Genomic DNA, 13,608 nt, shown 5'->3' with positions numbered 1-13,608 from the left:
TTAACTACAATTTTTACCGTTTATTCCTACAATGTTAATACAGTTTATGGAGAACTGTGGTTTTTTTATTGTGTGTAATATAGATCTTTAACTGTTTTTAAAAATAAATTAATTCACTACTCTAATATGTTATTGATTAGTGTTCTATGTTAAAGAAAATGATGTATAAAATACTATTAGTTTCAGCAGTTGGTGTTTATCTTCATATTCTAAAATTTAAAAAACATTTACATCTTCTTTTGATCCTAAAACTAACAATAGAGTCTAAAGAATAATGCGGAATCAAAACTCCAAATGCTTCGAAGAATGCTACTTATTACTACTACTTATTAATTTTTAGTAACAAAACATTTTATATTTTATTTTATTTTTTTATTCGATAACTAATTTTTAATAACATCTTTTATAAATAAAGAAATAAAACTTTCACATATTAAGGCTGCAAAAACAGGAACGGAAAACAAAATTTAAATAAGGTACCGCGAATCGTTTTAGCCTCCCCATTTCTGCTAAGATCAAGACTTGCTCGTATTATCCAATTAATTTATAAGGATCCTAAGCAAATTCAATGCTGTTCCAAAGACTTGTCGCCTACTTCAAAATTTTCCCCTCAAGTTTCAAATCAAAACAAAACCCAACAAAATCCTGGGTTAAACCCAAGAAAACCTTGGGTTTTGTTTTGATTTTAAATTGAAAACAAACACTAAAAAATGAGTTGTGGGTTAGTACCCTGGGCATCTGTCCTTTGTGAGTTAATGACTCCAGATCCTTGCTATTCTAAAGCAGTAGAGATGCAGAAATGTTTAAAAGGTGAATACGTCATATTCATGAATTCCGTTTATTTATTTGTTTACAGTGTGGATGTAATTTTACTTATCCAAATTGAATTCAATTTAAATATTAACTTTGCAAATACACAACATTTTAATTCAGATTTGTAAATCAAGTTGTTTTATTTCTTTTATTTTAAAAAATTGATATATTTTCTTCCAGTTCAGGAGAAAATGCATCAGATATATTTTCTCCTAATTCGGGAGAAAGCAAAAATAATCAGCGATCTCCTTCTTTGACTTAGAATAATTTTAAACGGAAATAGTTTTTTAAATAATTTTAATTATTCATTAAATTTAAATAATTTAATGAATAATTTTAAACGGAAATAGTTTTTTACTAGAAAAATTTGTTTTATAATATGTAATAGAATTTTATTGTCTTTTTAATATTAATTCTGACCAAATATCTCATGTCTACATTTGCGTCGCCAATAGCCCATTGTGCTCTAGTGCAACGTAAATATAGTACCTACCTACATGTCTACATTTGAATTTAATGTTGCAAGCATATTAGTAAAATGATTTCTGAATCAAAGATTTGCAGTTCAGAACCTGCGCCTAAATAATGGCCAAGTTTTGTCACAGGTAATAATCCAGAAATCATTTATTTAGAAGCTTAAAACATCTCGATAGAGGGCCAACTGGGGATATTTCCATATCGTGATCTGTTGGGCCAACTACAATCGCCAAGGTGTCAAATAGATTTTGAACTTGCAATTTTTTTAAAAAAAACATGTGGATGTTTTCTCAGGGGGTGTCTACGAGTTAAACATTTCAAGCTGGTCCCTTTCTGTGATATTTTTTTTAAAGTTTCTAGCAGGCAACTGCCGGGAAGCTGCCAAGACATGGCAGTTGTTCTGCCACAGATCAGGATATGGAAATCTTCCCGCCCAACTCAGAAGTTTAATTCATAACCACTGCTAGATAAACCACTACATATTTTTTAAAAAACTTTAGCATGTTCAAAAACCTTTGGCACCCCAGCAAATGTAATGAAGCAAAAGTTATTAAAATGCTCTCATTGTGAACGTGGTTCAGTGTCTTCTCTTCTCTTGACTGCCCTTTGTGTTTAGAAAGGTTCATTTTGAACTCTAATCATAATTTGTCGTGTTCCACCTTTTATGACAAGCATTTTACTGTGTACAGCGAGTGGTGGAATTGCGGATAGATGGGGGGTGCCGCTTTTGAAAAAAATAATCATGTGTTCCCCTACTTCTATTTCGTCTAAAATTCATTCTCCCACTTCTTAGCTCCACTGAAATCCATACTCCTATTTCTAAAACTACTTATCTGCACTCACTGAAATGTAGTGTCGTACAACGTGTTCTAGTGTTGCAATTATGCTGCACTGCTCAAACACTTTTATAATGATTCATAAGACATATCTCAAAATTCAACCGAGAGAGCTAAATTTTCAAGATAAAGCTAAACGACTTACTGAAACTGTTTTTTTCTAAGATTTTGAACTTTTTCTTGATCCCTTTACAGAATTGCAAATTTTTCTATTGATCTTAAAAAATATGATCTCAAAAGCATGACTACCTGAAGCACACAAATTAATTACTCGCCCAATATATGTTATGGAATCAATAACAGAGAAAGGAAGACATGGTCAATGAAGCATAAAACTCTACAAGAAATCTTAGTTTTAAAATCCCATGTTACAATATGGTGCTAAAACTAAAAAGATCAATCCTTTGAAATGGTCACAAGATGTAGACTCTAAATTTTATTTGGAGAGAAAGCCAACTTGCAAATGTGCAGAAGATTTAAAGTTCAAGAAAGTAAAATTTATGAGATTTCCAAAAGCATATTAAAGCATTCCTATCCGGAAAAAAAAAAGAGAATTTTCTTTATATTTTGAATACATTTGTGGTCTCTACTGCAGAAAGCATATGTGTATTCAGCTCTCTAAATGATATCCATACAGACATAAGAAAGAGTTTAAAAGTCAACAGAAAATCAGGCATTATTTTCATATAGTGTGTGGGTGTAAGAGTAGTTCAATTTAATCCATTACTAAGTGTTAAATCATGACTTAGTAGTGGGAGCTGTAATGCTGAATATGCACACATACAACTTGGAAGGCAGCTGAAATTTGAATATGAATCTAGTGTGTTTTGTAGGATCTTGTTTAACTTTTATTGAGCTGGGGTAAGTATTCTTTCCGCCAAATCATTAATTTTTAAAATTGATGGGAAGCTGTTTTCCTACTTATGATCGGTGCAGCCATTTGTTGATAACTTCAGATTTTCGCTTTCATATCTGTTGATAACTTCAGGGCTTTGTTTACATTAATATGGGTAACAGTAAAGGTTCCATATGGCCAAGAAGAAAGGCTGACACTATTATGAAGCTCTTTTCTTTTAAGCATTCCTTCAGTTGGTTATTTCATGTTGAGTTTATTGTATTTAAGAAAAATTTATAAATTCAGTTATTTATAAGCAGAGGAGTTCAAGTTTATGGCCAATTCTTTGCAATAGTTTTTTTCTTTTTCTGATGGCTGAGGCTTCTATGTTCTTCCTTACAGAAGATGATGTAAGTGTTGCGCATTTAACATTATCCAATCGTGGAAGCAAGCAACATTACCCATGCCACAAATACCTGTTCATGGGATAAGTCACAAAAACTTATAACACAACAGAGGACGAACTCAGAGAGTGAGAGACAACCATGCCCTGAGGGATTTTGAACACACAACCATTGACTTTGTATCACGCTCTTTACAATGGGTTAAAATTTGCAAATTCCCAACAATTTCAGACCAAAAGAATGGTTTCAAAAATCAAATTATTTTTAGGTAGTAAGTAGAGTAAATTTCCTTTTATAAATCAAACTCAAAAATAATTTTACTTAACATCACTATAAAAAATTCTCCTATTAAGGGTTAAGGTGAAAAAGTGTTCACATTTTTAATAAAAATATATAAAAAAAAAAAATTATTCGGGTGAAGAAGAGATGCTCTTTCTACCAAGAGCCAGATACTATCCCCCACTTTTTGTTCACCCACTTCTACCATTGCATTATCTTTCCAACTACCATGTCATCTACCATCTTTTTTAATCAAGGATTTTGTGCTAAACTACAAGAGGAGGACTCTGGTGATTAATAAAGCACTCCTGCAATTGCCTGTTGTCTGCAAAGTTTTTATAATTTCAAGTTCTAACCAAAATGATGGTAATGTAGTCCTCATTCTACACTGATCACTTTCACTTCATAGATAGTTTGATACCTTTACATCGAAAGCTTGATGGACTTTAAACCAACTCTGGTGATAAAACGCTAGTCTTTTACAATAAACACTGTGTGTCATTGTTTTACTTAGTGCCTTAACCACTGTGTCGCATTTGGCACAAAATGGTTAAGTATGGTGTAATGATATAAGTACGGTGCTCAAATACTGAACTGCATTTGATTAAATTAATTAATTTGTCTCATTTCGAAAAATTTTATTATTCGTAGAAGGAAAGTAGGAAAGATTTATTTCGTCACCTTTATTTCTTGAAATCTTTAAAATATAGAATGTCATAATATTGTTTTTAATTAATTTAATCAGGTGGTAATTACGTAAACATTATGACTTAAATCAATTTTTTTTTCAATTGGATTCTTGTATTTTTTCACTTCTTCAGTCTAATTAAAAATATTTAATTTATAATAATGAGAATGAAACAAATTACCATTAAATATGTTCAAAAACTAAGTTGCATTTTTCAATACCCTTTTTAATTTAAATGACTGCGGGGTGGGTGGCTCCTTCATACCAGCTAGGGCAATATTGCAATTCTAGGGCAATATTGCCCTAGAATTGCAATAATCTTTCTAGGGCAATATTGCAATATTATAATTGCAATTTCTGGTCTGTGGCCAGTACAACTCTCCCTTTAGATGATAGGAAATGACAAAACATTTTGACCACAGGCAGCTCTATTTAAAAGAATCCTTTTTTAAATCCATAATTATCGAATTCTCTTGCTAATTAAAATGATAAATACCGATAAACTCACACTGCCTCAGAATGGTTTTTAAACTAACAGGACTAGACAAAACTTGTTGCTAGTTTGTCTCAAATTGAGCTTGGAAAATTTTATTTTGAGAATATAACCTTAACTATGTTTACATTTATGTTAGCTTTTCAAACAAAATCATAATTGTTGAAAAACATTAAAAATCCTTCATGAAAAAAAAAGCAGATGCTATGTGCAAAATTCATTAAAATCTCTCTTTCTAAAAGAATAAAGATCAAATAAATTTACTTCCAAAAATTTTATCAGTTATGTCTTCACAAATATATTGACAACATAAATATTGAGCAAAATAAAGGAACGTTTAAACTTTAAAGCTCATTTACTCAAGTTGACTAAAATGTCACTTACCTACTTCTTCCACTGAGATCTTCAATAATAATTAGCAATCTAAACATAAATACATGGGAGGTTCAACCATAGGGTGGTTTGACCCACCCTATCTTCTCTATATTTAAGTATTTATTTAACTGATGAGTACAAGATGGCAGCATGATATGAAGTAGAATCACTTTTTGTTTCTATTTATTAGCCATTTGCAAGTAGAATCAAGAGCAAATCACATATCAAGGCTGATTGTGCTCCGGAAAAAATCCGGATTTCTGGATTTTTTTGCTAACAGTGATCCGGAAGTTTCCGGAGATCGAAGGTCCAGACGTTTCAAAAAATCATTGATCAAGGAAGTTTCCGGAAATCAAATTTTTAAAGGTGGAGCTTAAAAACACAGTTTATTTTATTTGTTTGTAAGGGAGAGCCAGAGAGATATTTTATAAGCTTATATTCATGATTAATATTCATTTTTTATCAGTAAATAGTTGTTATAATCATAAACTCAAGAATGAAAAACATATCTGAAAATTTTAATTACTTCTCCGGGTCATCATAGGTATGTGTAAATGGTATAGGTATGTGTAAAATTTTAAATATATTTTAAGTAAACTAAGAAATATTGAGAAAATGGGAGAAAAAAACTTGTTTAAATTTTTTTCAATTTAAACTTCTTTTCTTTTTTTTTTTATTCGAGAAATTTTCCGGAATTTTGACTTGGGCTCACAATCACCCCTGTATTATAGCATTTTCATTATGAAAAGTAACTTTTATTGCTGGAAGTTGTTCTCTCCTGTGCCATCTAAGATTAAAATAAGTAAAAGTAAGTTCAATTATTTGTGTACTTAGATTAATATACTAGAAACTAGTATACTCATTATTTAATATTATTTTCTGTTTTAATGTGTTTTTTTTTACATGAAATTTATTTTTTTCACTTTGCTACTACAATATTAAAATATTCAACCCATCTTTGAAATTTTCACTGTTTTTCTATTATTCTTCTGTTTTTGTTATTTTTATTCTCTAATTATTTAAATGCAACTATTTTTTGTATCTTTTTTTATTCTTTCTATATTTTTTCGATTAATTATTTGTCCAATTCCATATTCATATACTATTTGCATTTTTCTTATGGTTATTCAATAATGGGTTAACTTTTTCAGATCCTTTTTTTGCTGAAATCAGGAAATAAAAGGTGTCTCTAACCAGAATGAAATTTGCTGTTTTATTAGTCACTGATAATGATTAAAGTGTAAAAGTTGTAACTGCTGAGTAAATAATTGACAGAAAAACTTTAGGTAAATTGGACAAATATAAAATGTCAGAAGTTGAGGACATTGAATTTAAGGCAAACCACATTTCTTTCCAAATATTTTCTCGTGAAGAAGAACATGTGCTCGAAGTTTATTTACTGTTTGCTTCAAAAATTAAATTACAGTTTAACTTCAATAGCAGCACGAGCTTTAGCATACCAATATGCTTAAGTGAAAAGCAAAGTCATTTTTGAAAATTGCTCTGACAAAATTGCAAATTATGACTGGTTGAAGGGTTATTTACACAGGCAAGCAAATTTATTGTTGCAGAGACCTGAATTAACTAGTTTGTCCAGAGCCACTGCTTTCAACAAAACAACTGTTGAGTTTTTCAACAATTTAAGCTGCATCTTAAAAAGAAATTTTTTTTTCACCAGAAGCAATTTTAATTGTTGATGAGACTGGCAGCATTACAACTGTGCACGAACCAGGAAAAATTATTGCTTTAAAAAATGAGAAACAGATATTGCAAATCACCTCAAATTCACAACCTAATCTAGTTTCCTGCTCTATATTAGTTGCATCATGAAAGTAAATGCAAATGTATGTAGCTTCAGTTTCATTTACCCTGAAAAAGAAGATGTTGCAACAGTATCCAAAGGAGATGTCATTAAGCTCCCTCATCCAATGATCAGTGAAGGCACTGAAAGAGTTGCTCTAAAAATGAAATTTGACTGATATTTTTAAATATCAAAACATTTACTGATACAAACTGATTTCGATTTAATTGAACAATTTTTGTTCAAACTTGTTATTTTTAACTACTAAATAAATATTTGGTATTTCTTTAGACTCATTTATTGGTTGTAATAACATAGCATTTACTTTTTTCTGTATAGGTTTAAAAACTTCAAATTTCTGTGGGTCAAACCACCCTGAAGGAAGGAGGTTTGACCCAGTTTATATACTCTTAAAAAATCATTGATAAAATCATAATTTATGAGAAAAATAATTACATAAACTGATGAAAAACAATATAATCTGTCAAATAATGTCAAGTTGGAAATTTCTTTACAATTACACGAAAATATGTTTTTGTAAAAAGCTGGTCAAACCTCCATGTTTCCCCTAATTATTTTAAATGTCAAAAATAATGTGTAAAAATTTTCTATTTCTCTATTAATTTGACCCGCTATTTTTGTAGTAAACGTTCCCCAGTTAGTGTGAAAGTTTTGTCTTTGCTTACCATGGGCTTAAGCTGGGTGTTTGAGAGGACTGCTGTTTCTACCTTTATGTCGAAACCTGTCTGGTTTTGAATCCTCATGGCTTTTAAATGAACTAAATCCATGGGGTAGTTGCAAACCATCAGGCAGAGGTCAAGTACTAACTTTAACCATCTGCTTTCCAATCAAAATTTCGATATAGTGCTTTTGGGTGCAATTATTGTTTTCAGATTAACATTAAGGATGAATCCTAAATTGTAGCCAACAACCCATTAAAATTACATTATCTCCCTTACAACTCATATTATCTGCAAAAATTAAGCTAAGAATATTTTATGTTTATCATATTTCAAACAATGGCGAATTTCAGCATTTTTATTTGTGCAATAGCTGTATTTTCTAAATTGTGTGTGTACTATTATCTTACGCATCTTTTAATAAATTGCTTTTCGGGAATATTATGTTAACATTTTTATAAATGTATTTATCTATAAATATTGTTTTTCTAATTTAATTGCTAAATGATTTTAAACATTATAATTTGCTCTGTTAAAAATATTGTATACATATTAGTAAATAGATGTTAAATTCAAGAACCTTTTAAAATTAAGGTGAGATTTTATTTATTCATATTATTATTTTGCATAATGGTTTGCTCTGAATTTATTCACTTAATACTTTTTCTTTCATGTTATGAAAACATTATGTGTATAATTGATTTTTAGATTTTTTTTCAGCAAATCGTTATCGTGAAGGTGTCTGCTTTGAGGCAATTGCAGTATTGGAGAAGTGCTGCACAAGATGGAAAGATCGCTCATCATGTTGTGTGAAATATGAAAGATTGCGGCCACAAACATCTGTCCAACCTATGAATATAAATGTTAGCCTAGATCATTATATCCTTAGTGAACTTCTTCTTGGCCACTAATACTAGTTTTTTGAGTTTTGTTAACTGTGATAATATGAAAGGTATAAGCATTTTACCCACCTTTTTATTTGTTAGCTAATAACCAAATGCTCATTTTATATCTTAAGCTATATAGTTGCATTTGATTTTTAAAAAATCAACTGTATATTTTGAGGTGCCTTGTCTTTCAAATGATTGTAAAACATCTTTATTGATTCTGTTGAACATATTTATATATATTATAAATTTTGTTTGATGGTTGTCTTTATTTATTACAAAATGTATATATAGATGCCCCGTGCAGAATTATATTCTGCTTTTGGATTTACAGGTTTAAATCCCCTCTCCAAGCTTTTATGATTAAAATTAATATTATTTATAAAAAGTAAAGTTATCAATGGAAGTAAAATTTTTAAAAATTCTGATATAAAAATTGTTCACATTTCCTTTATAAATATAATATTAAGTAGTAATATCATCAATAATATAAAATAATAACAAATTAGCAATATCAACTGTATGTACCATATGTATTAAAATATGAATTTACTCTAAAATGAAATCCTGGTTTTATCCCTTGTTTAGTTAGATTAAAATGAGTCTTTATTTTTTCGAAATTTCAGAATTGAAAAGAATGATTGCTTTTAACAGGTTAAACACAGACTATTTAATGATAACAAAATAATGTGAGCAATATTACGGAGTAAAAGTTCAAAGCTGCTGTGAGGTGGAGAGATTTCTCAGGGCCCCTTATTTTTTGGACTCTAGGGAGTTTTGCAAAATTATTTGAAATATTTTTTTATAAATCAAAGTTGATTTTTTTTAAAAAAAAATTTAGTTTTAGCATTGAAAATTAAGAAACTTAATTTTCTCTTTCAATCATAAAGATGTTCATCGAGAATTATGGCTTCTGATAAAGGTATTGGTCTCCGCATTATTTAGGACCGAACTCGCGAGAAAACTATTCATGGAAATCACAATCATTAAATTTGAAAATGATATGTATTTAAGCATTTTTAGATGATTATCGAAATGGGCCCTTTATTGAAAAATTCCATACTTCTAAGGGCCCGGCACCTTATATATTAATAATAAAAATTGAAAATGTATACAAAATTTGAAAATATAATATTAATGGATGAAAAATGTTAAGCTTTTATTTCTTAGGAAAAATCATATATCTTTCAATTGCTCATCCAAGGACCTAATGAGGCTTCAAATTATCAGTAAAACCATACTAAGGCGGGAAAAAAGTTTCGTAATTGCAAATAAAAAATTCAAAATTTTTGACACTGAATCATAGAATAAAAAATATATATTTTAATATATCTTTATGATTAATCAGCTGATACCCTTAAACGGAGAATTCTTTATCATAAAGTCTCACATCCGTTATATCAGTTATAATAATTAAATTAAAATTTTTAAATTTAGAAAAATCATTAAAGAAAGTTTCTAAGTAAGCTGCTTGTTTTAAGGAATAAAATTTGAAAAAAATCGTAAATCTTTTTTAAAAATTTAAATAAAAATTATCAGTTTTCTAAATGATAAATTTTCTCAGGTGCCCGGAGCCAAAAAGAGAGATTATAGCAATAAAAAATTATTGTCTCAGTGAAATATTATATGCACTTAAAAAGATGTATTTAAAAATCCCAAACACAGATTACTAGGGGTTCACAGTGATTTGAGATTCAATGATGATTTCTCATGTTCATAATGATTTCTGAGATTCAATGTATTAGTATAAGTATACTAGTCAACACGTTTTGTATAATATAATTTATGACATTTTCCAAATTTAATTTTTATGTCAAGTGTGTGGTAATCATTTGAAAATTTGATGCATTTTAATAGACCATTAGACCAAAACATCCAATCCCTCTGTTTTTAACAAAATATTATAAATTAAATTAAGTATGAAGCAACTATGAAAATGTATTAAACATTTTTAAATTTTTAATGAATATTAAATTTCTTTCATTTTGATTGATTTTGCCCAGTTCTAATTAAAGAAATATTTGTGAATGCAAGCAAACACAAAATTTAATCGCTTTTTTTTTAGAAAAGGAACATCTAAAACGCACCAGAAAAATATTTGTAAATAAACAAAAAAATATGTATCTTATTAGAGATAGAACCTAATGCCTGCTAGAATCTGGAAAAATCCAAAATGAAATGTTCTTCATTTGAAAATGTTATTCTCAAATAATATATACATAGATTATCCTTTCATTACTTTAAGATGACATACCACACAATAAAATTTTAATATTGTAAGATCGTGTTATGAATTTTAATAGTTTATAAGCAACGAGCTTATGTAACTTAAAAATAGAATAGCTGAATTCTAGTTGAAATTAAGCAGTCAAAATGAAAAAATACTCGCCAAGAAACGATAAAAATGCATTAATAATCAACACAAATTATGCTATTTCAAGTAATTTAGATTATTCTTTATTGCTGTTTTCCGTATTATATAGATGCAGAAATATATATTACTGTTCTATAAAGAAGAACGTCCGGTGGCTGAGTGGTAGCTCTTTGTGCTCCCGTACCACAGGTACTGGGTTCGATCCTCCCTCCGGGCAAGGTCGACTCAGCCTTTCATCCCTTCAATGGGTCGATAAATGAGTACCGAGCATGCTTGGGAACTAAACAATGGGGGTTTTCGTGTTCGGCTGACCACCTAACCAGAACATCTGCTCCTGCACCCCAGAGCCCAAGGTCAAGAAAACTGAGATGGGCACAGTAGGCCTTAGCCCTCTATGGGCTGTCACGTTTAGTTTAGTTTAAAGAAGAATATTCTATAACTATTACAGTTCTGCACGTTCTGAAATCACATTTATTCATTAGAATGAAGTAAGCAATATGGAATTTAATAACTTCCCTTTAATTTATAATGAATTGTAGACAAACCAAATGTATTTTACTTTAATACGCACATCTTTAACATTGGGAAATTGTTCTTCAAATGTTGGTAGCGTTCTGTTTCTGAATGATTTACCAATGTTCTGGGTCATTTTTTCAAGTTCTGCTGTTTCCTTAGTGAAATTTTGTTACTAAAAAGAAACCTTTTCCTAAACCAATGATTCTGATAGAACTAAATGAAAACTTGATAAATAAAAGCCTGAAAATATCTTCCCGCTAGAGGGCGTATTCAAGCGTTGCAATCGCGAATTACATTTTATAATATATATTATACTTGTTTGAATGATTATACAACCATTGTTTAACTGAAGAAGAACATTGTTTGTTAGCAGACAGTTATATGCTGCTTAATTTGATGTTTTCATGCATCTTGAAAAATAAGAAGTGGTAGCAAAATAAAATTATACAGAGAAAAATTATAACTTAGCTTTGATTGCCTTTAAGAAATAAAGTGTTATTTAGAAGAAGAAATTATCCACCTATTGTAAGTTTGCTACCATTTTATTTTTTTATCTTATTGCTTTATTGCAGTCTAACAATAAAGTTCTAAAAGGGCCTGCAGAAACTGGCAAAAGCTCTATAAATATTTGTTTGAAAATTATCAGAGATAGAGCTATGTGAGAGAATTTTTCAAGAGAGTGTCTTAAGAATGGCATTTATTAGCATACAAAAAAGGGGAGAACACCCTCTACTGTAAGCTATTAACATAAATATAACTATGTAGTTAGAGCTGAATGGAATATTTTCACTTGTTTTAAAAATTTCATAAGGCTGGTTCTTATACAATCATCTCAATTTAGTTAAAATTAATTTAAAGAATATAGAATATTGCATTGTTAAAAAAGTCATAAAATGAATTATAATTGAGATGCCTCTAAAACATTCAATAACTTATTAAATTCTGTTGAAACAATTTTTTTAAACTTTAAAAAAAATATTTCTTTAGGATAATTTTATTTTACAATCAAATCAAGTGTTTGAGAATTTAATTAGAATTTTTTCTCTATAAATTATCTTTATTATAATATTTTGTTATAAGAAGTACCCCAATTTAACTTATCTTTTAAATGCTTTTTATATTCAGTTTTATATAGAAAGAGCTATTAGAGAAATTGTGTAAAACAGCACTGTTCCTCCTAACTCCAACGCTATCTGTTCTTCACAGTGCATGTATAAAAATGTCAATAATAATAGCAATATTGCTAAGGTGTAGAAGATAAGGTTGATGTTAAGGTCAACATAAGAATAACGCTATTCAAAATCTTCCAATCGTTACTTCAGTAATACTGTGCAGATAATCAAAAAGGTACTTTATTAATTCATGTAGTAATATGAATACAACCATGTAGCTTTAGTATCTTAATTTCTTTAAAAGAAATTAGAATCTTATACAACATATTATTCAAAATTATTTTAAGGAATAAGGAAAATGTCATAATTAAGATTATATTTGTTTTTGGATACCAATATTCAAAGACAAATATATAAAAACAAATATATATATTAAAAAAACAATACAGCATAAAAAAGTATTGCTGAAATATTTGTAAAATCTTCAGCTGTTTATGAAATTTTATTGTAAAAAAATTTTAATTAATAAATTGAAGAAAATAAACATGATTTCTGAAACAATTATTGTATGTTAATAGCAAACAGAGCATTCCAATATTTACATTCAATTTCAAGCCTCTCAATAATTTTCATTTCTTATAATGTACTGCCGAAGCAAGTATATTTATATAGTAATTTCCTTTTTATATTAAATTTATAAATAATAAAGTTATTGTAACCTCAACTAAACTCATTTTTCATATTGCTTGTAAAATTGTGTAATCCTGAATGAATTTTTTGTAACATATCAATATGTTCTATTGAAATAAACTCTTCAAACATAAAATTGAGTTAATATTATTCTAATTTTTAAAAAAAAACTATCCCACTTCTTATAGGTGTTATTTCTTCTCTAAATGGATCAAGTATTGAAAGATTTGATGAACAGTGAATTTAAAAGAAAGATATTACCCTAAATAACTTTTGTTCTGATGATCGGATTTCCACAAACAAGGATACAATTTAATGGATTGACGTCAAATATGCCAATCAATTAAT

At 28.9% G+C, this 13,608-nt stretch overlaps 1 protein-coding gene across 2 annotated transcripts; it reads left to right on the top strand.

The window, feature by feature from the left end:
- The first annotated feature begins 590 nt into the window (after nucleotides 1-590).
- Nucleotides 591-13,400, top strand: LOC122272513 (cx9C motif-containing protein 4-like). Of its 2 annotated transcripts, none has more exons than XM_087155860.1 (2): nucleotides 591-810; nucleotides 8,390-13,400. In XM_087155860.1, exons 1-2 carry the CDS (start codon nucleotides 711-713, stop codon nucleotides 8,590-8,592), a joined length of 303 nt encoding a protein of 100 aa, XP_087011986.1. In that variant the 5' UTR covers nucleotides 591-710; the 3' UTR covers nucleotides 8,593-13,400. The 2 variants fall into 2 exon arrangements, with proteins under 2 accessions (XP_087011986.1, XP_087011987.1); XM_087155861.1 differs by having other exon boundaries at nucleotides 600-810; nucleotides 8,402-13,400.
- Nucleotides 13,401-13,608: the final 208 nt, after the last annotated feature.

The sequence above is a fragment of the Parasteatoda tepidariorum genome, chromosome 12, assembly GCF_982258835.1.
Source record: "Parasteatoda tepidariorum strain Cologne lab strain chromosome 12, Ptep-v5.0, whole genome shotgun sequence".
Lineage (NCBI taxonomy): Eukaryota > Metazoa > Arthropoda > Arachnida > Araneae > Theridiidae > Parasteatoda > Parasteatoda tepidariorum.
Note: the sequence above shows the minus strand (reverse complement) of the source record. Positions and strands in the feature narration are given on the sequence as shown.

Excerpts from the sequence above, each read along its gene's own strand:
- LOC122272513 (XM_087155860.1), top strand. The coding sequence starts at position 711 with ATGAGTTGTGGGTTAGTACCCTGGGCATCTGTCCTTTGTGAGTTAATG. Across the intron at positions 811-8,389 it reads GATGCAGAAATGTTTAAAAG|ATTTTTTTTCAGCAAATCGT; the intron begins GTGAATACGTCA and ends ATTGATTTTTAG.